The sequence below is a fragment of the Corvus kubaryi genome, unplaced genomic scaffold (genome assembly GCF_017639235.1).
Source record: "Corvus kubaryi isolate FWS band 111438036 unplaced genomic scaffold, C.kubaryi_AGA036_p1.0 37179, whole genome shotgun sequence".
NCBI lineage: Eukaryota > Metazoa > Chordata > Aves > Passeriformes > Corvidae > Corvus > Corvus kubaryi.
The window spans coordinates 84654-109972 of record NW_024581049.1 but is presented as its reverse complement, the minus strand read 5'-3'; the positions used below and the strand labels follow the sequence as shown (position 1 = coordinate 109972).

General features: G+C 45.6%; 1 protein-coding gene and 2 long non-coding RNA genes across 13 annotated transcripts in view; 2 read left to right on the top strand and 1 right to left on the bottom strand.

Moving 5' to 3' along the window:
- Window positions 1-1359: 1359 nt before the first annotated feature.
- LOC121661564 lies at window positions 1360-7308 on the bottom strand. Of its 4 annotated transcripts, none has more exons than XR_006015026.1 (3): window positions 7223-7308; window positions 3562-3701; window positions 1360-2528 (listed from the first exon to the last, which is right to left on the bottom strand). It is a non-coding gene; the product is annotated as an uncharacterized LOC121661564 (long non-coding RNA). The 4 variants fall into 4 exon arrangements; XR_006015025.1 differs by lacking the exon at window positions 7223-7308 and adding an exon at window positions 4466-4572; XR_006015027.1 differs by lacking the exon at window positions 7223-7308 and adding an exon at window positions 4387-4435.
- On the top strand, window positions 4612-21376 carry LOC121661562 (tRNA selenocysteine 1 associated protein 1). 3 transcript variants are annotated; one of them, XM_042021871.1, is made up of 10 exons: window positions 4676-4764; window positions 7605-7681; window positions 7805-7902; window positions 8629-8728; window positions 11217-11269; window positions 11879-12010; window positions 15125-15244; window positions 16667-16829; window positions 17728-17761; window positions 19975-21376. In XM_042021871.1, exons 3-10 carry the CDS (start codon window positions 7817-7819, stop codon window positions 20109-20111), a joined length of 825 nt encoding a protein of 274 aa, XP_041877805.1. In that variant the 5' UTR covers window positions 4676-4764; window positions 7605-7681; window positions 7805-7816; the 3' UTR covers window positions 20112-21376. The 3 variants fall into 3 exon arrangements, with proteins under 3 accessions (XP_041877804.1, XP_041877805.1, XP_041877806.1); XM_042021872.1 differs by having other exon boundaries at window positions 7605-7687; XM_042021870.1 differs by lacking the exon at window positions 7605-7681 and having other exon boundaries at window positions 4612-4764.
- Window positions 21377-25164: 3788 nt separating this feature from the next.
- LOC121661563 overlaps window positions 25165-25319 on the top strand; it is a 3243-nt gene continuing 3088 nt past the window's right edge. Inside the window, exon 1 of one of the 6 annotated variants that reach the window (XR_006015021.1) lies at window positions 25165-25225. This is a non-coding gene — a long non-coding RNA (uncharacterized LOC121661563). The other 5 variants (XR_006015022.1, XR_006015016.1, XR_006015018.1 and 2 more) reach the window with 5 other exon arrangements.

The following is a 25319-nucleotide window of genomic DNA, read 5'->3' as shown; positions in this document are numbered from 1 at the left end:
CCCCTTAACTCCAGGCATCTTTTTGATGTGCTTCAATTAGTAGCCTAAAGTGAAGAGCAGCCCTTCTCCCACACATCCCACACTGCTACACACATACATGCACAGACACACACACACAGGTGCCCACCTGAGAGTCAGGGGTGCAGCAGAGACTTGTGCCAGCTCCTGCAGTGAAAACTGATCACCTGGTACTGCTACCTTCCAGTTGTGCTGTTTTCAGCATGGATACCCTGATGAATCCACTGTCTCAGCCTTCAGCTCTCCCTCTTTCTCTCCCAGCCTTGCACTGTGCCTTCCCCTGTGCTGGCTCCATTCAAACAAGGCACTTGCATGACCCACTGGGTTTTCTGTTGCCTTAGAATCGATTTGAACAGACTGGGGCTTGTTTTCAGCACCAGAACTGTTTGTACTGGGCCATTAGCTGAACACTTTGGGATGTTCACTGGTGGAGTGGAAAAGCTCATTTATTTATTTTATCTTAAAACATCATTAGCATAAGATCCCACAGCTGACTGTGTATGGACTACAAACATGCCGACAGATATCCCAAGAGCTACTCACAATCAAATATCCAGACCCAGGATTAAGTCTGTTCCGTGGGATCTGTATGGCGGATGTAAACAAACAAGCCCTGCCAGTTAGTAAATTATTCCTGTGAACATCCAGAGCACTCTTATTTGACCAATTGACCTTTTCATAAATTCTCTGAGGGTGAATTCCCTGTATTACCAAGGGAGAAAACAAGGTCTTTTTGACCCTACTCCTGGTGAATTACATCCACAGTCTGAGATAGCCCTTGCTGAATCCTGGTGAGACACAGCAGTCTATGATTTGATCCCTGTGGAGGATAGATGAGGTCTCCAAAGAAATTCCCTCTGAGGAGTGAGTAAGGACATCCCTCAGTGAAGATATGAAGAGGATAAAAACTACAGAGGAATGGAGATTGACTGATGGTGTGGGAATAGGAATGCAAAACCAGCAAGAGGAGCACATGTGTTCCTAGACGGCAAAACTGACAGCCCTGGGAATAAATTCCTCTGGCCCCACTCGCTCATGGATGTGCTCAGCTATTCCTCACACTGAACTTCTTGCGTTGTTGCTCACAGTCATTCCACTTAGAAACCACTGAAGCTGGAAATACATCCCCTTAAAGCAAAAAGAATGGACTGTCCTTGTCCTTCGATCTTGGCTTTGTTGGGGAATCTCACAAAACCCAGAGAAATATGAATATAGGACTGTCACATAAATGACTGCACTTTTTTCTTAAATAGAAGGCAAGAGAGGACATCAAGTCTCTCCCACTGCACCTTGATTATATGCAAGAGACTGAGTCTGGATAAAAAAGCTAGAAGGCACAAATGTATCAATATGAGCCTTTACTACAATATCTTTCAAAAATACCACTGGCACCTAGAAATCAATCAGAAATTATTTTTACTTGCTGTGAGATCATGACAGGAACAGCGAATCATCAATAAATAAGAATGTCAAGTCTACAATAATTTGTAAATTCTACATTGAAAAAGACCCCAGATCTCTACATCACTATGAGCTGCATTATCTTTGTAATGAAGAGATGGATTTGATCAAATTTTAAGACATACTATCTCATGCAATAATGGAAAACAGATTCCATGGCATATTTTCTTCTGGATTACTTCAATTGCTTTCAGAATCTCAGAAGCTATTCCAAACTCAAAAGTTTTGCTTTATGTTTTGTTTTGTTTTGCTTTATTTTATTTATCATTTCAATTATCCCTGGCCAAATTAATCCCTGATCTCAGTCCATTGGCTACAGTTGCCTAAGACGAAGGACTGACTTGGACCTGCAAGACCAACAAAGGGAAGGTTCTAACACAGTAACATCCAGTACTGAGGGCACAAAACCCATTTGAGTCAGTTTCAAGTGCAAGCTAAAACCAGCAAATACAAATTAAAATCTCCCAGGCCAGATTCTCAAGATCAAAACCATTTATTTTAAAAGTTGAAACCAGTCAGGGCCTCCTCCCGGGAGGTACTGAGTGACCCTTAACTCCAATCAAAGTTACCAAGAGTTCAAAGAGCTCTGAAGCCTGCAGGACTGGTGCCTCCAACAGGCTACAGCTCCCAGAGACCAGGTGAAATTGGGCTCAGGGATCACCTTTCCAGTGGATTCCAGTAAACACTAATTAGAATTTACTCAGCAGTTTTTAGGACCAAGTTCCTAGATCCAGAAATACCTGCTCTCCCAGCAGAGGGAACAAGGGACACATATGTTTGGCTTCTGACACACACATTTGGGACAGAGGAATGCCCACGTCTTCCTGTCACGGCCTCTTTGCCAGTTCATAAATTTTTAAAGGAGAATAAACAGTTTTTCACATAATAACATGCTCCTGGCACTGTTTTTGCTCTGTCACAAGGTTAAGAGCATAAATAGCAGTCACTTCAGATATAACACCGAATACAAACTTCTTGTCTTCTCCTGGTCCAACACAATCACAACCTTCTGCATTTTCATTGCCCAGCATCCATCTCTATGGATTATCCTAGGAAAAGCAAATTTTGTGTTACTCTGTTGGAAGGAAAAAAACAGAAAGGGGTTATTAAAGGCACTGGACTCACTTCATCAAATGACAAAGAACTACTGGGTTTTATAAGTAATAACAGAGAATGAGTGACAGCTTTGTGGGCTCTGCAGAGGAGAGCTCCAAGTTAACCAGTGGATAAATTGCCATGCCGGGAAAATAAAACCATTCTGGAAGCTGACACCTGAAAGGCAGACACAGCAGGGGCTTCAAAGGGGGTGAGTTTGCAAGAGACCAGGTTGCCAGTGACACCAAGGCACAAAAAGTGCAACTTGACAACCCAAGGTCTTCATTCAGCCGAGTTCTCAGCTGTGGGTCTTGCTGCCTTTCTGATTTCATGCTAGATTTTACCTTTTAGGGAAGAACTTGGAAAAAATGACCTGAGGGTGCTCTAGGGACTCAGAAAACACATAAACTGTGTTAATCTCATGTCTTGCACCCCCCAAGACTTGATATTCTAGAGCAGCCAATACTGGCCGTGCTGCAGCGTGATGAGAGATGCAGATCCTGCTCAGAATGAGGATGAAGGATTCTCACAGTCTCTTACAGGAATGTAGGAAGGATCAAATGTTCAACATACGCTTTGTCCGCAAGGGAAAGCAGAGCGAAGAATTCTCCGTTCCGCTCCCGGTGGGTTTCAGGCATTAGTCATGGAAGAGGGATGTTGCAGGGCAAGATTTGAGCGGACACTCACACAACACTTGGGAAGGAGTTCCAGAATTGGCTCCATCACGCGAGGCTGCCCAGTGCCTGCACCGGAAAACCTCCCCTCCACCCGACACCGGCGGGCTCTTGCTGCCCTCTCCCGGGATACGACCGGCGGAGCCACCGCCCGGCTCGCCCGGAGCCCGAACCACCGCGGCGAAAATGGCGCGGAGGCTTTTGAGTGTCCCTGTCGCCAGGAGCTGGATTTATGGCGTGCGGCAGCGCCTGCACAACCACAGCCAGGGATTCAGCCCATGCCTGGCGTTCCGTAACAGGGCACAGGACTCACCCGTGACGGGAGATGCCGAAATTCCAACCGGCTCTCGGGATGCCGAAAATACCAGCCGGCTCTCGGGCGCGCTCGTCTCTGCTCCGTCGTAACGAGGGGGCTCATCTTCTCCAGGAATTGCCACGCTTGCTGTCGAAGGCCTGCGGAAGTAAACAAGAGAAGAGGATCACACCGTACCCAATCCAGCGCCACGTTCTGGGCTGATGACCCCGAGGATGGATCTTCTGTCTCTGTGAAGAGGCAGTGGTCTAAGCTCAGAGCCCCAGTTCGGCTGGGATTCGAAGCTCCTGATGCAGCTGCTGCCCCGTTGGGTGGAGGGGAGCCGGGATCATGGCCTCTCTACCACAAAAAAACAAACCTCGCTACCACAAAAAAACCCCACATCAGGTCTTTGGCCTTTCAACATTGCCAAAAACTGTCCGACTTTGTAAACCCTGTGCCAGCTCCGACAGCGGTGGTGCCTTGAAGAGATGACCAAAGTGCTTGTCACAGCATGGAGCTGTGTCAGGGTAGGGTTAGGTTGGATAACAGTAAAAGGTCCTTCCCCCAGAGGGTGATCGGGCACTGCCCAGGCTCCCCATGGAATGGTCATAACCCCAAGGCTGCCAGAGCTCCAGGAGCGTTTGGACAATGCTCTCAGGCACAGGATGGGATTGTTCGAATGTCCTGTGCAGGGCTAAGAGTTGGTCTCGGTGATCCCTGTGGTCCCTCCCAACTCAGCACATTCTGTGATTTTTTTCTAATATCTGAATCTTCTGTCTCAGCTTAAGGCCATTTCCCCTTGCCTTCTCACTGCAGGCACTGTAGACGAGACAGGTCCCCCACCTCACTACAATCTCCTTCCAGGTAGCTGTAGTTGCCCCAAACCCTCCTCAAGTTGCCCCAAACCCCCGCCCTCTCCCACCGGCTCCCTCCCGCGGCTGTCGCTCCTCCTGCCGCCAGGGGACGCTGCGGCGGCGGGGGCGCCGCTCTCTCCGCCCGCTGGGGCCGCGGAGGAGGCGGCGGGGCCGGGCCGGGCGGCGGCGGGAGGGACCGGGGGAGGGACCGAGGGACCGGGGCACCGAGGGAGGGACAGAGGGAGGGGCGGCGGCGGCGGGGCCGGGCCGGGGCCGGGGCCGGGCCGGGAGGCGGAACGCGCGGCCCCGCTGAACCCGCCGCGGGGCCTGCGGGAGCAGTATGGCCGCCAGCCTGTGGATGGGGGACGTGAGTGTCCGGCCGGGACCGCGCGGCTTTGTGACGAGGGCGGGGGGCGGCGGGACTGCGGGGGGAAGCGGCCGGGCCGGGGGGGGCGCGGGGGGCACTGACCGGCTGATACCGTCACTGACCGGCACCCGCACACTGACTGACTGGCACCTTCACGTCGACCGACTGACACCCTCACACTGACACACCAATTGATGCCCTCACTCTGGCACCCTCACACTGACTGTCTGACACCATTACAGCAACTGACACCCTCACTCTGACTGACTGACACCCCCACACCAATTGACACCCTCACAATGACTGGCTGACACTCTCACTCTGACACCCACACAACAACCGACAGACTGACATCCTCACAGTTCTGACACCCTCACTGACTGACACCTAGCACCAACTGACCCTCTCCCTGACTAACTGATCTCCTCACACCACTGACCCCCACACTGACACAGCTGCACAGCCCCTCGCACACTCAGGCACACCTAAACTCCCCAAGTGACACTCGCCTCACACACTCCTGTGCATGCTGACATGCTCACACAGGCTGACACACACACTCAGACATAACCCCAGCCCGACAGGCACATTTGTGAGCAGTTACACTCACACGCATACACACACCCCAGAGTTACCGTCGTCGTCTGCCCGCAGCCAGGTCACAGCGACACTTACACCAGTGTCCCTGGTGGGCAGACACATGTGTGGGTACCAACAAGTCTCACACTTCCTTACTCTTAAGAGGCACTTACACACTCCCATACTCACAGCATGTATACTTGCATGCTTCGAGGATTTATCTGCTGTTCTACCAGCTCAGCTGCTGTAGGCACTTACATGCTCATGTTGTCCAATTACACACACTCATGGTTGTGCTGCTAATTGTGCTCACACTTGTGGGCACTCACATTTGTATGCACCTCTCCAAGATTATCCCTCACAACCTGCCCCTTACATGCACACCTGTGGGTGCACTTACACCCTCATAGGGATTTTGACTCTCCTACGTGAACACACATTCACAAGCACTTACATACCCCGCTAGTTCCCTCATTCCTGCCTGTGTGTGTACCTGGCAGGAAGAGCACCTGTGAGAAGCACACTCACAAGTGCTTCTTCACCCAAGGGTGTCGTGATGCCCTCTCATGTGCACACTGTGGGCACACTCACAGTGATGCACAGCCCACAGTGTCCCTTGTGTGCCCTTCACACACCCTCACTCTTGTGCCCTTGTGTCCCTCACCACTCGCTGCTGAGCATACACTTTCACACACGTGTGTACTCACCCCAGCGTGCTGTAGTGCTCTGCCACCCACCCACACTGCCTGTGTGTGTGTGTGTGTTCAGTGTGATGTGGTGCCTGCATTGCTGCCACTGTCATACGCTGTGACACACTCACACATGCGATCCCACTGCTGTGTGTAGTGTCTTTGCTGTCTGACACACGTTTGTACACACCTGTGTGCACTCCACTATGCGTGTACAGTCACACACACTAGCATGTCACAACTTCCCTGCCACCTGTTTCTTGGATGCACGTCTTCCTTCAGCCCCTTTCTTGCAGGTCTCACCAGCACAGTCCTGCTTGCATGTAGTGTTCTTCATCTCTCACGTGTGTGTGTGTACACGCAGCCCAACACATCCCTGAGGATCCCACAGGGTACTTCTCTCCCACACGCACACTCAGCACACCCAGTTTGCCACCGTATCAGGGAGTCCTCTACTGCCTCTGCTCATGCATGGAGACTCCCTGGAGTCTGTTCTCCCCTTTCCCCACCCAGAGGGTTATCTGCCACCTCTCCACCATAAAGCCCATCTTCTTTTTCATCGCCACTCTCACAAGCAGGCCATGGCTCTTTGAGCCACACAGACATATCCAAGCAACCTGTTGCCTTTATGAATCCAGCTTTCCTGTACACACACACACACACACTCCCCCAGGATCACCCTGCATGGCAGGTCTGTACAGAGTGGTGCTGCCTCTGCTCCTGGGACAAGTCAGTTCTGCTTCACACTCACCTCCACAGGGCATCTGCTGCCTTTTACACGTGCAAGTGCAGTATGGTCACCTTCTTTCACATACTGCACATTCTGTCACACACACAAGGTGGAGCCACCTGGTACCTGACAGACACACAAATAGTTGAGGGCTGTAGGTTACCGTGAGCTACTTGTCTTACACAGGTAGATACATGGAGCTATATATATTTCATATATATATTTTTCAGCTCCATGTTACCTGTCACACGCAGTGCTCCCCACTTTAATTTTGGTTAGTTCCCTCCTCCAGTTTCTGTTATACAGAGATGGGCCCTGTTCACTCAGGCTCTTTATAGTATATTTGATCCAAATTCCAGCACCATTTCCTTGTAAGGGACTTGTCAGTCCCTTACATCACGCAGACACCTGCTCTCCAGCATGTTCACATACACTCTTACCTGCACAGTGCCACCCTCACCTGTGACATGAACACGGTCAGTGCTCCCATGGGCTGTACAAAGCGTAGAGCCGCTGTGGGACGCGATTCCAGGGTTTCCCCCAAGTGCTGCCCTGGTATCTCCGGGGTTGTGCGAGGCAGACGCAGCTCTGCAGACCCCTACCGCAGCTCCACAGGGCGGTGTCACCTGCCGCATGCCACCTGGGGTTGCGCCACACCTGTGTATCCACAGCGCTGGCCCAGCCTTCGCTTGCACCTGGAGAAGGAGCCTGCCACCTCCTTCTCCCCGGCTCCCTGTAGCGAATGCTCAGTTTGTTGCTGTATGTTTCTGAGTGGCTTTTGTCCTTCTGTGAAGCTCCCTGTTCTCTGAAATTCATGCTGTCTCTTGGGTTCCACTTTGCAGACTGTTGAGCCTGGTTCATGCATGCCTGCTGGTTTTGAGTGGCATCGACCCTCTTAAATGAGTCTTCTTTTTGAAGTGTAAGGGTAAAATCCTTCTCAATAATGTTTTAACTGCTTAGGGGGACATTGACACATATATTCTCTTTTTTGTAGATGCCCTGATCTAACTTACTTTTTTTTTTTTTTTTTTTGCTTTTGTAGCTGGAGCCCTATATGGATGAAAACTTTGTTTCAAGAGCCTTTGCCACCATGGGAGAGCTTGTACTGAGTGTAAAAATCATTCGAAACAGGTTGACAGGGTAACTGTTTCTGTTTGTTCTCCCAGTGCATTTGGACTGAAGTGTCGCCGTGATACTTCCATATCAGAGTGAATTTTCCCTTTGAGTTTCCCACCATTGCTGCCACCAATATGAGAATATTGATGAGAGCAATGGAGAGGGCACTGCTGGCTCTTCAGCCTCCCCTCAACAAACAAGGTTTGGCCCTCATTCTGCAGTGCTCCAGCACTCAGTCAGAGCAGTGTATGTATCTCATTCCATCCCTTTGGGAATTACCACCCCCAGGCTTTGGTCACTAGTCTGTAGTGCAGCTATGTGATGCTGACAGAGGTGGGAAGTCTGACTTGGAGCAATATGAGAACCTTTAGAGTTCATTTGAAATAAAGTGAGTGACTGTATGCAGAATAAAGTCGTTTTATTCTTGTTCATTATTCTTTTAAGTGTCGTAATTTCAGTTTTCAGTAGTTTAAACTTGGGTCGGCAAATTGGTGGTCAATGAAAGTTGGAAGTAAACTGTAAGCTAAACCATTTTCTATGTGCTTATGTTGACCTGACTTATGGTAAGTAGGGGCTATCCCTTGAGATCCAGCTTCTCTTTGGTAGCTTATGTTTATACTTTAAAAAGGAACTGTTCTATGTATTGCAACTATAGCAAATTTCCTACCAGTTATCTAAATACAACTTCTCTCCTCAAATGTGTTTTAAATTTATAACCTTTGTCTCTTCTCTCCTGTGTTGTATGTTCAGAATTCCAGCAGGCTATTGCTTTGTAGAATTTGCAGATCTAGCTACTGCAGAGAAATGTTTACACAAAATCAATGGAAAACCACTTCCTGGTGCTACACCGGTAAGTAAACGGCATCAGCCATATGAGAACCAAAACTTGGAAGGGACTGATAGTGTAGAATCTGTATTTTTAAGGATTACAGACAAATTCAACAGTTAGCAAACTGGGATTCTTCTTTGCTTTAGATTTGAAGTTATGACTACAAAACTATTAATGTTCTTGCTCAGAAAATTGTTGAGAAAAATCACTGATTTCTTTGTGACTGTCTGGATAAAATCCAGGTGTAGAAGTGGTGTGGGGTGCAGGGTTTTTTATATCTGAGCATTTCTGCTGTTACCAAAGTTGGACTAATGAGAAACCTGAGAAGAACAAGGAAGAAATTGGACTGAGTATAGTGTATGTCTGCCATAATTCTTCCATCTCTCTCCTTTTGTATAATCATGGAGTCACAGAGTGGTTTGGGTTGGAAGGGACCTTAAAGCTTATCACATTTCATCCCCTACCATGGGCAGGGACACCTTCCGCTAGACCAGGTTGCTCCAAGCCCCATCCAGCCTGGCTTTGAACACTTTCAAGGATGAGGCAACCTGAGAATTTACCTATGTGTGTTGTTACATGTGTACAGGATGAACTTGCAAGTTCACACTGACTTTTGAGTAACATTGATTTGCAAGAGAAACATGACTTTTAACCTTGCATTGTTCTTGGCCCTTAGCAAACAGAAGTTATTCAAACCTCTTTACAGTGGAGAAGGAGCCAGAGCATTGAATAATTGCAGTGCATAACTAATGTCTCCTGTACATAAAAGCTGGGTAGTTAAAAAGAAGAGGAGGAATAGTCAGAGAGGCTAATTTTAGGATGTTGACTCAAATGTGTGGTAGATTAAAATGGGACGGCTGACACAGCTGTCTGTTGTACCCACAGGAGTTGGCTGCAGTAGCTGGGGTGACTGGTTCATAAAGCAGCTCTAGACTCACCTCAGTTATGGTGTGATATACAAGGTAAATGGATTCCTGTTTCAGAGTAGTTAATACCCAGAGTAGGAAACTGGGAAGTTCAGATTGAACTATTTAGTCAACATTCCTGAGAGGGTGACGTGCCCCGTTAAAAGGAGTCCACGAGAGGCCTGGAGATATCTGTTTCACGTGTTTGCTCATGATTAAGGCAAGCTGATCATCCTGGATGCCTTCTGTGGTCACTGGAGAGACAAAGAGAGCAGCTCTTGTAAGAGTAAGATAATAATGGAAGTTTGGTTTTGGGAATACCCATCCTTCTTCACAGTTTTGTTCAAATCACTGTGCTGTGTGGAGGGATGATTTGCATACCACACGGAGAGAATTACAGATGTCAGGCAGAGATCCAAAGCAGCCCAAATCAGTGCACTCAGCAGGCAACTGCTCAGCTCATCCTTTGCATTTAGAGACTTCTGTTTACAGAAAACTTGACTGGGGCTCATGCTTTTATTTCTTTTTAAATACTGAATCAGCCAAAGGAATAACAGAGAGCCATGGTGCTGGTGCTGTCTCTCTTTTCCAAGAATTGGTGTTCCCAGTTCCCAAGTGGATGTACTCTCAGGTCTCTCAATGATTTTAAACCCAGAATATGGCAGTGAAGAGCAGGATCTGAAAAAAAAGATCTAAGTGCTTCAAAATGGAATCTAAATTTTGTGTTAGCTTGTAAATGATCCACAGAAGTTGTGTAGCGCTGTGCTCTAGAGAATGCAAGCATGCAAGGAACGGGACTGTAGCCTAGAGTTAAGTCTGTGCTCCGTTTCCCAAGAATTATTTACCTATCTTTGAGGGAAGGAAATCCATCATACAAGGTCCAGGAACACACTGGGCTCTTCACTGTACTGAACACGTGCCCTGATCTCTAGGGCATTTCTGATTGTGATCTGAAATCCTGATTTCTGATCCTGAGATTAGCCCCTGATCTCTAAGAGCTGATCCAAAGATCTTGGTCTCCTTAGATCTTGGTCTAAACTTACATCTAAGTTGGGCACAAGTTGCTGAAGTCTGATAGGTTGGAGACAGAGAGTTCCAGATGTGCCAGAGGGCACAAATCTGGAAACTTGCTTTAAAAATAAATTCAGATGCAAAATTTAGAGAGGCCTCCAGTGTCCAATGTAGTTCTTTCAGAACCCCTTAATTTTGGATCTTGCTAAATGTCCGGAACCAAGTATTTAGCCACATTTCCAGACTCAGGTTGATTCCATTTTCCAGTGTGGTGGATTCTGGTCTGCCAGTGTTTGTGTTAAATCACAAAACTCCAATAGTGGTGCTGTCATTTCATTTTAAGACCTTAGAATTGGAAGAAATTTAACATTTGTTATTAGTACCTTCTGTTCGGGTTCTGATTTTCATTATTATATCTGTATTGGCACTAAATAAAAATGTGCTTGTTACCTTAACTGGCTGGCCTGAAGGCAATTGAACATGTATCAGCATTAAGAAAGTTGTATTAAATCAGTTTATTGTATTTTTTTCCTAATTGTTTGAAATCATATGACAACGTTTGAATGTATGGATTCATTTTTGCCTTGTTTCAGGCGAAGCGATTTAAATTGAATTATGCAACATATGGAAAACAGCCCGATAACAGGTAAGTGCTCAATATTTAAATATTAATTTTACCTGCCTAATGTCTCTTCATCAATTGCCTTGCAAAAAGTATTCAATATGTAAACCTGAAGTTCATCACTGCTAGTCTTTAGCAGAGGGAGGAGAACTTAGACTGCCAGTTTTGTGCTTTGCCCTGTGTGTGGCACAGCAGATTTATCCAGTGTCCTTAACGGTATTTAAACTTTGTAGCATCAAAGTATGTAATCATATCTTATCATTTGAGATCTATAAATTATAATTTAAGATCTATGTATTGGAAATAGCGTATCTATAAATGAGATATTAAAGTTTTCTTGCCATATGAGAAATCAGAGATATCCTGTGAGTAATAAGCAGTGAAATAATCTTTAAATAAAAAGCAGTATTAAGTAGGTTGGTTGTGCTGCTTGAATTAACTTGAAAAAGCAGTGTCAATAAAAATATTAGTTAAGCAGCTTAACTGGTGACACTTTAAAGTCTCCATTAAATGGTCTTTTAATATCACTCTTCTCTGAGTTCAAATATTTAGGCTAAATGGTAACTGTCACTCAGCATGTCCCTTTTGTGTGTGTGTGATTGTATTTAAGAAGTTTTCTTTTGATTTCTTTAGTCCAGAATATTCCCTTTTTGTGGGAGACCTGACTCCTGACGTGGATGACGGGATGTTATATGAATTTTTTGTTAAAGTTTATCCATCGTGTAGAGGTGGAAAAGTTGTTTTGGACCAGGCAGGAGTATCCAAGTAAGTAATCTTTTATTCACTCTTCTTTTTTTTTCACTTCACATGTGGCAACAGGAAGGATAGAATGCAGCAAGGGGGGAAAAAAATTATTTTTCTTAGATTTTACTGATCTTAAAATATAGTGTTCTTGGCCATTCAGTCTGCAGTTTGCGTGAGTTTTAATAGTCACCATGGGTATTGTCACTCCTCTGTCAGTGTGAGGCCCTTTTGTGTTACTGCACTTCTTAAAATGCTGAAAAATGTCTTAAGTAATCTTGAAACACTCCCTTCCTGGACTCTCGGGTGGAATTGTGCTTTACAAACTTTAGGCTATTGAGTATATATTCCTGTGAGAGCTGTACAGGTTTTTATTTCAAACAGGGTAGGGCACACAAAGCTGTGATTCACTGTCAGGTTCTCAGTAGGTGCCTCGTTTGTCTTTCCTGAAAATGTCTTGCCAAAAACAGGTATCGAAAAGTTGGATTTCTTAATGTGGTTAAAACGTTTTCCAAGTAGCACAAAATTAAGCTGAATTTTCCAGATGAGGGAGCAGTTGGTGAGCATCCTTGTTTTCAAAGCAGAGCATGGCTTCAGTGAAGCACAATTTTCTGATATAATACCTGTGAGAATGTTGGGATAAGATACAGGCTATGGCTGTAGGTGCCCCCACCTTCTCATATGCAGTTTCTCAGTCTTAGACATGCTGGTTTGAAGGAATCTCTGGGGGTCTCTGGTCCAGCTCCAAACAGGACTGCAGCCAGCACTAGATCATACCATCCATGAATTGTGTGGCCTGGAAAACCTGGAAATAATTCAACCTGGAAAACAGGAGATAATTCAACCTGTCTGGGCAGCCTGTTCCAGAGCTGCACTCCCTCCCCAGTCATGAAGTTCCTCTTCATGTCCAACCTGAACCTCTTGCAGAGCTGCTCAGTCACTCTGTCTGTTGGGTCCTCGTGCTGTCATTGCCACCTCACCTGGGACTGACACTGCTGGGTTGGGCTCTGCATGCCTTCTGCTCCTCCTCCTCCTCTTCGGTGTAAACCCCGCAGTTCCTGTTGTGCTTCACCTGCTTCAGTCTCTGTCTATAGAACAGGTGTTGGTACTGCAGGCTGGACTATTCGCTGGGTTTTGGGAGCTGTACATAGGTGCAGACCTCAAGGAAAGGGAATCCGTGGCAGCTTGGGAAGTGGGGAAGGAGCAGGGACTTAGAGGCCTGTTTCTGGGAAAAGCAAAGCTGTCTCCCCTGGCAGTGCCAGAGTGTTGGTGCCAGGGGCTTTGTTGAGACTTGTGCAATTGCTCAAAGCTGAGGCAACTGCAGGTGTCAGTGGGATGGGAGAGAGGAGCTTAGGGCTTGCGGACATGCCCAGTGGAGCCCTGGCCCTTCCAGCCAGGGCTGCTGGATCAGGAAGGCCTCCTCCCAGCACCTCTTGTTCCAGACAGGAGAGGAGCTTGGAGCGTGGTGCTGTGGTGCCATGCCTGCTTCTCTGCTTTCTGCTGAGGGTGCAGGTGTTGGGGCTTTTCCAAACTTCAGGGACAGGACAGAAGGTCTGCAAGGAGGTCCTGACCACGAAGCAATTATTTCTTTTCACACCAGTGATTTAGCCATTGGTGTGGAAAAACTAAATGTCTGGAAGACTTGGAAGAATCACTGTCTCCCTTGCAGTACCCAGCATCTATTCCTGTACACTGCATCCAACTCCACCTGTCTCTATTTTGGAACTCCCAGTCTTCCCAGTTTCTCTTAAACACTCCTGGTCCCATCTGAAAATCTGCAGGAGTCTTTTGGCAGCTTAGAAACTTAGTTGGGTTTGTGTGTGAACACCTTAAACTGACTTAGAAGTTGACTTGCGCTGGATCAATTTGCCATAGTCCTTTGGCAGAGGGCAAGTTAAACGAACATGGGCCTGTATACAGTTTTGCTTGTGCTTAATAATCTAGTTTGTACGTAGATAAGCCTAATCTTTGATCTGGTCTTTTTGTGAGGAGGATACCTCCATACCTGTATATATGTATAAAAATAAGATATTTGGACTTGTGTGTGGAGCTTGCTGTGCAAGGTACTGCGTTTTCTGGGGCGTGAACTGCTCTGGAATAGCTGCCAGTGAGGACCTCCCATGAGTAGTAGGTGATGCTGCTTTCAAAGTAGCACATTACTTGGTGTTTAGCAGTTCACACAGAATAGATAATGCACTGTAAGTTTACACCCTTGCTTACGGCTCGTTCTTTTCCCCCGGTAGACAAGCCCTTCCCTCCCAGACTCCTTCCTTTGCTTAGATGGATTCCTCCCACACCTAAGTCTTTGATCTTTCTGCTGCGTGAGGCAGCCCATCCCATGACGGGATCCTGGCACTGCCCTCTTGGATGCTGTTGCATTGCTTCTGACTCACTACAGCATCAAAATCCCACGCAAAGGATCGTTGGGGTTGGAGAGAGTTGGAGATTTCTGTCTGGCTGACGTGTAGTGCTGCCACACCACACTGAAGGGTTGTTGCAGAGTCTAGGGGTTCTGGATGTGTTGTCCCTGTTCCAGCTGTGCTCTCGGAGCAGGTTTTAGCTACTTGATGTTAAGAGCTCATTTTCAGGCCCAGTGTTGGAAATGCTGTTGCTGGAAGTGGCAGAAAGCCTATTTGAATATATTCCTGTTGAAAAGTGAACTTGACTGGAAAGCATATCTCATTGACCCTAGGGAAAAGTAGTGTTATCCTTCACAGTGGGGCAGTTTTGGATATGAGCAGTGTCTGTCTTGTCAATCCTGTGCTGACTTGTAACTCTTGAGATTATCAGTATCCTCCCAGCAGGGATTTGGGGTTTTACCACTGTCAGTTCAACGCATTTCAACATGGCTCGTGTCAGCTCACTTCCGGTTCCCCAGAATCCACTGGCACAAGATCTACTTTACATTGACAAGCCCTTGAAAGCACTGCCAGAGCTTAGACATGTGGCTTCAGGCATTTAGGAAGAGCAACTGGAAGGCAGAATCATTTCATCTCTCCCAAAAGCAGGAACAGCCCTAATGAACATTTTCATTCACTGTGTTTCCCAAACCAATTCAAATTTCACTGTAACTAATTTTTATAACGTGGCATGGCTCTTTGGGGTTGGTTTTATGTGAGTTATTCTGTGTCTCTGCAGAGGTTACGGGTTTGTGAAATTCACGGATGAACTGGAACAGAAGAGAGCACTGACAGAGTGTCAGGGAGCTGTGGGGTTGGGCTCTAAACCTGTACGCTTGAGTGTGGCTATACCAAAAGCGTGAGTAGAAGAACAGGTGGACGTTTACATGAGAAATCACATCTGTTTTTAAATGCCTTTTAGTGCTTCAGGTACATGTCCTGGATGTTTCCATCACAAAATGAAGGAATACCCATGAATATGGGGAGCATCAGAATGCCGAGAAGTTCAAAGAAATTATAACATTAGCTCAAGACTAAGCATTTTGCACTGTTTTGAATTGTAAACATTATTAAACCCACACACATGCACACACACTGTAGTTAAATATGATTGTTTTTAAAGCGTATGTTCCTTTGCATTAAATTGAAATCGTCTAAATCTGCTTATTGATGTCTGGATATCAAAGCTCAACTACCTTGCTAATTCTATTATGATGTCTACTACATGTAAGAGTTTTGGGGCAGGGATTAACTTTTTTTTCTGTGTTTGTTCAGAACCTGATACAATGAGATCCTGGTCTGACTTGGGGCTCGTAGCACTAGGGTAATACGAATCATAGTAATTGCTCCCTATTTGAATAATATTTAGATTTTCAGTGACCTCATAAGCCTTGGGGGGGAAAAGGAAGAGAAAAGCAGAAAAAAGGGGTGTATCATGGTGAGAAGATTGATGTTTCCTTCTTCCTACTTCTCACTAATTTCATCATGAGTAGAAATGGCTTTATGTGTGACATATTTTCATTTTCAAACAATATTTGTCATCTCATTATTTCAAATCTTGATAGGTGGAATCCTAGTTACTTGGGAATGCTGCCACTTTATGGCAAGGAATAGGAATTTTAGTCAGTTCACAGGGTATTTAAGTTTATTTTTTGATTACTAGTAGTTCTTATTTCATGAACTTTTTCAAGTCTGTGCACTGAAGACCACCCAGTTCAGAGAGAAAGGGGACAAGTCCTTGCTTAGGTTTCTGTACGACAGTGGCAGAAGGGAGTTTTTTCCATTCTTGCAAAAGAAAACTCCAGGTTTTTTGCAAGACTTTAAGTCTTTCACTCTTCATGTAAAGCAAGACTCAGTACCTTCTCTCAGAAAGCTGCAGATCACTTAACTTCATCCTCTTTATCAGAAGGAAAAAGGGACCCCAGTATCTGGATTGTGGTTCAGGATTGTTCAAAACTGAAGCTCACAGTCCTGAACTCTTCCCTTCGCAAAGGCAGGAGGTGATACCCAATTAGCTTGTAAAGAATGAAAGCAATGTTTATTAAGGAAGAGGAATATGAATATGGGAAAGGGCATTAAATTTAAACCACTTCTTTCTTTATGCAAATGTATGCAAATAATAAATATTGCTGCAGTAAATAGTGCTTCTATTTTAAAGATTGAAATTTGCATGTTAGACTAAGCCTTGTCTTTTTACCACATTGTATCTTAAGCTATTTCACTGCTTTTTTCATACTTGTTCTGCAATATTTGCAACTTACTCCTGCTTTATTTTTTGAAGTAATCGTGTGAAACCAATGGAGTACAATCAGATGTACAACTATAATTACAACCAGTATTACCAACAGTATCACAGCTACTACGCGCAGTGGGGGTACGACCAGAACACAGGCAGTTACAGCTACAGCTACCCCCAGTATGGCTACACGCAGAGCACCATGCAGGTAGGGCAGCACAGAAACACCACGGAGCTTGAAAGGTGGCGTGGGAGTATCTTCAGCTCTGAGAGTCACAGAATGTCGTGAGCTGGAAGGGACCCACAGGAATCATTGAGTCCAGCTCCTGGCCCTGCCCAGGACACCCCAACAATCCTACCCTGTGCCTGAGAGCATCGTTTGAATGCTCCTGGAGCTGGGGCAGCCTTGGGGCCATGACCATTCCCTGGGGAGCCTGTTCAGTGCCCAAGCACCCTCTGAAGGAAGAATCTTTTCCTGATATCCAGCCTAACCCTCCCCTGACACAGCTCCAGCCATTCCTTCAGGTCCTGTCCCTGGTCATGGAGAGCAGAGATCAAAGCTGTCCCTTGGGAGGGGCTGCAGACCCTAATGAGCTCTGCCCTTAGTCTCCTCTGCTCCAGACTGAACACACCAAGTGATCTTAGTATAGACCTCTTAATAATGAAGTCTTAATATAGCTACTATTTAGTGTTTAGCCCCTGGTGTGTCCTGTTGCCTTCTGGGGGGTATATTGCTGTGGTAAGAAAAGGTCTGGAGGACACAAAGGGTCTCTTAATGCCCTTGTCATGGTAGAAGAGTTCTCTTGGTACAGGCTGTGCTCAGAGTGCCTTTGGGATCCTTCATAAGCTTTGTTATAAAGGATAGAACACATCAGAAGAGCCACCCCACTTCAACCCTGGAATTTCAAGAACTGCCTCTGTTGGAGGTTTAGTGTGGGGATCTTGCCTGTGGAGTGTTGGGAATGGAACACATGCTTATGTGTGAAGAATTCTGTTGTAGTAACTCCAGTATAAAAGTCAGTCTCTGACAGTACTAATCAACAAGTGATGCTTGAAAAAGAAAATATAATTATCCACTGTCCTAAGGGGTTTGTTTCTCCTTGCAGACATACGAAGAAGTTGGTGAGGATGCATTGGAAGGTAAGTTTCTCAAATTCTGTATTGAAGTTGTCTGTTTGTTCTGCACTGCTTAGAGATGGACTTTCTCAAATTGGCCCTAATTTCAATTTATAATATATCTTTGAATAAATCTAAATCTGAGAAAATTTGTGGATCACTATCACCTAGAACAGTTGCATCTTGGTTTTACTGTTGCTGCTCCTAGTCTGAACCTGGTAAGGATGGAAACTATTTGACTTCCCCAGCACTGAGATTTTAATCTTCTGTAGTACTGAAATTTTTATCCTTTTTTCACTAGGGTTTTTTTTTCTGAGATGCTACCAAGAAAAAAGTGGATATTCTGTTTTTCTATAAAATCTTGACATTTAGAGCCCAGAATATTTCATTGTGCTTTTAGTTTAAAAATAAAAGGGAATAATATTAATCAGCATGCTGATAAAATATTTCAAGCTGTCCTTTCTTGAAATGGGTCACTAAACCAGATTGGGGTTTTAGATACCTGTAGCTTTCAAGTAGCTTTCATTTATTGATGCAAGAAACTGTAATTCCATGCCAGCAGTTCCAGATTTCTGTCTTGAGTGGAATATGCACTATGCAGTGTATCTTACTCTTCTCTTAAAAAAAAAAAAATTAAATTACATGGTAACAGATCTACAGGATCCACAGGTATGAGTAATGATGTGTGCAGAAGCTCCTAATGGCTTTTAAAAGCATTCCAGGAGAGCTTTCCTTTTGCTGAACCAAACATACCAGGACTAGAGTTGGAATATCTCTGGATATCTCTTTTTGTGGTTGATTAAATGAATGATTCCTACATTTGTAGGAAACTGAATTCATGTATTGCCACTGTATCATTCCTTTTCCTTAAATCTCTTCTCCTGTAATGTGTTACAACATGATGTAGCTAAAACCAAACATAGAATCCTGGAATGGTTTGGGTGGGAAGGAACTTCAAAAGCCATCTTTTTCCACCCCCTGCCATGGGCAGGGACACCTTCCACTAGACCTGGTTGCTTCGAGCCCTGTCCAACCTGGCCTTGGACACTTCCAGAAATGGAGCAGCCACAGCTTCTCTGGGCAACCCCTGCCAAGGCCTCACCTCCCTCACAGGGAAGTTACATGTTTACAAACATTTTATTCCTGATGTGTTTTAGAGACTTTCCATTCATTCCGCTTTGCACTGAGAGTCATTTACTGACCCGTGTGATTGTGCTACTCTGATAACCTGAGCTTTGGGTTGTCAGTCTTGTTAGGTGAGCTTTAGACCCTACAGGGGTTTGGGGAGTCCATCACTGTGCATTGGGAGCAGCAGGATTGGATCTGCTGGCTTGTTGTCCAGCTCCAAAATGCTTCTCAAACATTTCTTCCACATGTAAAATAGGGCTACGTTCACACATAATGCTGTGGTGCCACTGGCACTCCCTTGGTTCCTAACTGTGACTCCAGCTTTGAGCTGCTGGAGGCATTGGCAGACAAGCTCTGGTGACTGCTTGCAGCAGTATAGGACGCTTCTGTCCATCCGTCCATCCATCATTTGTGACCTCACAGTGGAGTGAGCAGGAGGGAACAGGTACCTCTGCTTCTGCTCCTGCCCTTTCCATCAGGACAAGCCCCTTCTGGCAGTGCAGGTGGCTGCACTGGGCTGTGAGGTGCAGGTGTGTGTTCCCTCCACTGGCCCTCCTGCGGGGCAATCACCGCTGAAAAAAGGGATGTGTTTGGATGCAGTTATTCCTTATCCCATTGCAGAGAGATTGACTAGGGCTGATCTGGTCAGGTTTGTGATTGGGCAAGTGCTGGGAATGTTTGGTGATTCACAGAATCACAGAATACTTGGGGTTGGAAGGACCTCTGGATATCATCCAGTCCAACCTGCTGTTAATGCAGGCTTACCTAGAGTATGGGACACAGGAACACATCCAGGTGGGTTTGGAATGTCTCCAGAGAGGGAGACTCCACACCCTCCCTGGGCAGCTGTTCCAGTGCTCTGCCACTGTCCATGAAAAGAACTTCTTGTTCATGTTGGGGTGGAACTTCTTGTGTTTTAGTTTATGGCCATTGCTCCTTGTCCTGTCAGCAGGCACCACTGAACAGAGTCTGGCACTATTCTCTGACACCTACCCTGGAGGTATTGAGACTTCCCCCATGCTTGTTTTAATAAACCAACTTGTTTACAGGGTGGGTTTTTTCTGAACACCTTTGATGTGTGACCTGTTTTTCTGTCTTTCCTTCCACAGATCCCACACCTCAGTTAGACGTCCATGAAGCAAACAAGCAGTTTATGGAACAGAGTGAAGAGCTCTACGATGCCTTGATGGACTGTCATTGGCAGCCTTTGGACACTGTCTCATCAGAGATCCCAGCTGTGTTATAGCCTTGCTGCTGAGGCGTCGTGTCTGTGGGACATCCTGCCAGTGCGCTCCGGACTGTTACGCTGCCCCTGGATCCTACAGTAGCGAGGGGTGGCCCTTTCCCCACCCAGGTCTGGTACTCGGAGTACAGGAGGACTGTGGCCTTTCCTGTAGAGAACAAGTATTGTAGGAGCATCACGGTAACCTTTATTCATGGTGAAAATTAGAACTGCGACAGTTTTATTCCTTTTGTCTTGAAATGAACTCTTAATACTTACTGGGAATTGTAATTTATAAACTTGCAACAAGATGGCACAGGGGAGAGACTCTACTCCATCGTACAATAAAAAAGTTGGTCTTTTAAGTAAAATGACCCTTTGCATTTTGGTTCCTGCCCATCTTTCTGTTTTGCTGCCCATTCAACTGTCTTAAGTCATTTGACCCAACACTCATGAATGTGTTATTTTAAGAAAGATCATTGTTGGACACCATGAAAATGTCTCAAAATCTTTCTAGTGACTGAGTAAGGTTGCTGTAACTTGAGCATGGGATGAAAGCTAATGTTCTGGTTAACTTAAACTATGATCTTGAGCTTGCAAGTTTGGTGTTCTTAAGCAATCAACCCAAAGAGCACTTTGGAGAGCAAAGACGGAAAGGAGCGTTATAAAACTACAGATTGATGCCTTTTACTTGGTGATCTCTTGCACACCAGGCCTGGTTTTCCACCTGTGTATGAGGAAATAATTCCCCATCAACCAAGCAGTTTAAAACACTTTTTCCAGCAACCATATTTAAATGTTATTTTGTGTATCATGCCTTTATTTTTTTTATTGTGGGCACACCTTGATGGTCTCATTGAGATGTTGAGATTTTGTAGTGTCTTCCACTGTCTGGTCAGAGAGAAACTGAAGATCTTGCAGCAAAAACGGGTCAGAGAAATTGCATTGATATATTGTGCAACAAATGGTTGTTAACCTGGAAAGTGGTTTTCTACTGGATGATGTGTAAGCTGGATGGACAAGCAATATATTTAAGCTGATATGTTGCATTAGAGGTGAAAGTGAAAATAATAGCACTTATATACATGTTATAAGCCCTTTTTCAGGCTTTTGTGCCTTAAACTCTTGGAAAAATAGGAACAGAGAAACTACCTGTAATAAATGTCTATCCAAGGAATAGTTTGGTAACTGGAATTGCTACTGCAGAGCATTTCGTTGCCTCCCTGCCCATGTTGATGCAGAGATTTACCACAAAATTTAAATACTTTGATAAAGCTACTTCTACTACACCTTTGTTTGTGTCCATAATTATGACGTATTTGTCAGTCTGTGGTCTTTTTTATCAACTGGAAGTGGGAATGTGATGGGAATGGTGATGTGACTGGAGTTAGGTTATTCCTAACGAGTGGAGCTAGAGGACTGCGTTCTCATCTGCTGTGAATTTTCCTCGTGATGTGCCCCTGACTGTGCTGCTGTCTCACCTTCAGCTGCTCTGAATGTAAGGAAAGGAATGTTCCCTGTGCATGCCAGGAGTTTTGGAAGCAGAAGAAGTGGAAGAGAGCAGAGCTTTATATTCTCTGATGTGGCCGCTCAGCTCAGGACAGCCCCTGTTCTTGGGAAGTTCAGCAGAGTGGCATTGCAGAAGTGATGTAAAGAAGGGGGTTTAAAACATTTTCTAGATCATTCTGTTTCTGTGCTGCCCTGTGTGCCCGCCCTTCTCCTATTTTGGAGTTGCCTTTCCCTACCCCCACGAATTTTAGCTTTTACAATGTGGCCATCCCAGTTTGCTCCAGGGGGTGAAGCCACACTTACTTATCAATATGAATTTATTCTGCTGTTCTGATCTGCTCAGCATTGCTGTCTGTGGAGTATTTCCTAATGCCTGGATAAACTACCTCTATACAAGTCTGTCTCTAGTGAAGAGCAGGTTATCAGGGAGCAAACAGCAACCCTGTGGGAAAATCCTTTTGCTCTCTGCTTGTGTTTTGTGGTGGAAAGAAAAATGGTAAATATTAATCCAACCCATCCTAACCTCTAATTCCTGGGAGAGCTGGGCACATACAAACCCTCATGAGGAATAATTTGGGAGTGCAAAGACCAGCAGAGATGACCTGCTGACGCCTGTTTACTGGTGCTGCAGAACTTAAAATAGCTCTTGCTTTCCTTTTAGGAGAGAGGTTGATGCGAGGCTCTGGGCCTCATTCCGTGGAGGTATGAGCCAGGCTTTTGGGGTTGTTTGGAAGAATCTCAGCCAAGGTTCTGTGGAGCTGTTAAATCTCTGCATTGTTTGTTTTTTTTAATTATATCACTTACTCATCTTAATGTTCATTTTCAGCTCTCGGCCATTATTGCAGTGTCTGAAGCACAGGAGAGACTTTTATGTGGAGCTACAAAACAGCCACCACCTGGGATTTGTAGGGTTTGCCTTTTGGAATCCAAGTTAAATAGAGTGTGGGATTTTGTTTCTCCCGGATGGCTACAGGAAAACCCAGATTAATTACCATTTAGTGTCACACAGGATGAAAGACAAGGACTCCGTGTAGTAAGGTAAATTCTGCTTTTATCTCTGTGTGCTAAAAGCAAGAAGTCCAAGGCAGATGATATCACAGCTCCCTGGGATTATGTAATTCCTGAAAATTGCATCCAAATCTGCAACAGAGATCATGAAGCACTCTGCCTTTCAGCAGGCGGGGTTTATAGCAATTCCAAAAAAACTCAAACATTCTTATTGTGTTCTTTGATGAACGTGCGATTGTCCAATTTAGATGAAATTGTAGGGACTCTGATTCCCGTTTGAGTTACAGGGAATGTTCAGCAGAGTTGGAGGGCCATGGGTGTTTTCAGGCATGGAGTGGTGATTTCCAAAGGCTGAGCTCTGAGGTTGTGGGGTGGCCTCTTGTCACTAGCCTGTGTTTAATTAAAAGCTTGACAATACACATCGGGCTGGCCTGGGGGTGATCCTTCCAAAGGGATGAGGAGTCTGGAAGCATTTCTTTAGCAAATGTATAGATGAGAGGGCTGAAAGGGGCTGACGGTGATTTTTTTTTTCTTTCCCATGTGAGTCTGACTAGAGAAAATTCCTGTTACTTAAATCAGTTTCTGGAGATGGGTTCATATTCCACACACTAAGACATACACAACACCCTTAGGAATTTCTCTGAATCCCTTTTGAGGAACAGAGATAAATATTTCACTCTAATCTTCTTGTACTGGGTTTCTCATTACTGGCTTGTTAATCCTCAGCTTTTGCTAAACAGGATCTGAGAGGAATTTTTACCTTCCAGCCGTGCTATCTCCCAGTGATCTTGTAAAGCATACTGGATACACCAGTTTCTGGATTTAACTTGGGATTTGCTTAAACATGAAACTAATTCAGTGGCAGGATGGGGTATGAATTTGAAATGCAATAGTAGAAACTGATAGAGCTGCTTCAGGAAATGTCACTGACAGAGCTCACTTTCCCTTTTTTCCTGGTTAGAGCATTTCTTCGGAAAATATCTCCTTTTTTTTCTTCCTTAGCAGTTATTCCAAGTCAAAATGGTTTTTCCAAGTGCAGTCAGTGTTTTTAAGAAAGGGTTTGGGGTCCTGCTTGGCACACACTCATTTTTCCCAGGCACAAGGTGGGATTCTTGGAGTGTTCTGTGCAGGACTGTTGGGCCTGATGATCCTTGTGGGTCCCTTCCAAGTCAGCATGTCCCATGAGTCTATAATTCAAATATCATGCTGCTTCTGCTGTAAAATTTCCAGGGAAAAAGCAATGGTGGATAACACAGTTAAGGTGATAGAGATTGAGAGCTAACCATGTCCAGGACTTGGCTTGTCCCCTTGATGTGTCCCAGGGAGCCACAGGTACAACAATCCACCTGGATCACTAATGCACACCTGCTTTTCCCTACTGATAGTTTTCACATCCCTGTGCATTGTCTGGTCCCACCTGTCAGGTGCTGGGAACTGCAGCCTCTTCCAGCATGTGCTTGCTGTCCTGTGCCGTGGAAGAGGCTGGTGAGAGATTCCTGGGAGGTTTCATCAGGGCTTCACTGACCATGGACATGCAGTGGGATTTTCTTTGCCCCTCTTGGATCTCTATCCATCTTGTCATGGCAGGCTGAGGTCTTCTGGGCATCCAGTGCTTTTCATTTCTGCTCTTCGGGGATTCTCCGAGTTCAGCATTTGGAAAAGTCTCTTTCCAAACAGTGTTTGCGAAGGTTTGAATTTTTGGGGAAGGTTGATGGTTTTTTCCTACAGTGATTTCCCAGGTTCTACCCTGCCCTAGGATTTGACATGATTTCTAGGCTCACATTGTACAGATGGCTGTGCCAAGGAGACTCCAGGGATTGCCTCATGACTTGGCGGAGCAGCTGTGAGATCCATGGAGGAGGAGAACGGGAGCAGCTGCTTGTACCTTATCCATGCCAGCTTTGGCAAGGGCTGTCTTGGGGAGGATTTGGCCACACGAAGTTTGGGGCTCGTTCCCAGACTTGGCTTTAAATGGCTGAGGGTTTATTTTGTTGCTGATCTGGCGTGTTTGGAGGGAATTACCAGCTCAAAAGGCCATTACTGAACACTGGGAATTTTTTCATCTGTTCATTTGCTCAGAACAGATCAAAAAATGACCATCATTTTTGCCCTTTCTCCAGGGCTTGGGTAGGAAGCAGTCTCAGGCTTTTTTGGCTGATTTCCCACGATGGCTGTGCTTTCCGCATCAGTACCAGCAGCTGTTCCAGCACTCCCTTCGAGCCCGTTGGCAGGTGCTCCCATTTTAAATCCTTTCCACGGATTATGGATCATGAGCCAGGAGCCTTACAGAGGTATTTTGTTGGCAAACAGACTTCTGTTTCCAAGAACCTTTCCTTCTATTCCCGAGGGTGAACTGTTCCCTCCATGTTCCAAAAGGGAGGAGGGAGTAGGGGAAACGCAGCTGCTGCCTTCAGCTTTTCCAAGAGCAACCCCTGGTGTGCACCTGGCATAGAGGAGGAGAGAGAAATTGTGCTTGCGCCACCCGGACTGGAGAATCATTTAGGTGGGGTGGGGGTGTGCAGCTTCTCCCAGTGCTAGTGGGGGTTGTGAATCACGGGATCATGACATAGTTTGGGTTGGGAGGGGCCTGAAAGCTCATCTCATTCCACCCGCTGCCATGGGTAGGTTGTTTGCGGGGCTTGTTTATCCTTTGGGATGGGATGGAGGGGAAGGAAGGAAGGAAGGAAGGAAGGAAGGAAGGAAGGAAGGAAGGAA

What these genes read in the sequence shown, in the direction of transcription:
- LOC121661562 (XM_042021870.1), top strand. Translation starts at nt 4,738, where the DNA reads ATGGCCGCCAGCCTGTGGATGGGGGAC. An exon ending in CACTTCCTGGTGCTACACCG is followed by an intron (nt 8,729 to 11,216) that starts GTAAGTAAACGG and finishes GCCTTGTTTCAG; the next exon opens with GCGAAGCGATTTAAATTGAA. An exon ending in GACCAGGCAGGAGTATCCAA is followed by an intron (nt 12,011 to 15,124) that starts GTAAGTAATCTT and finishes GTGTCTCTGCAG; the next exon opens with AGGTTACGGGTTTGTGAAAT.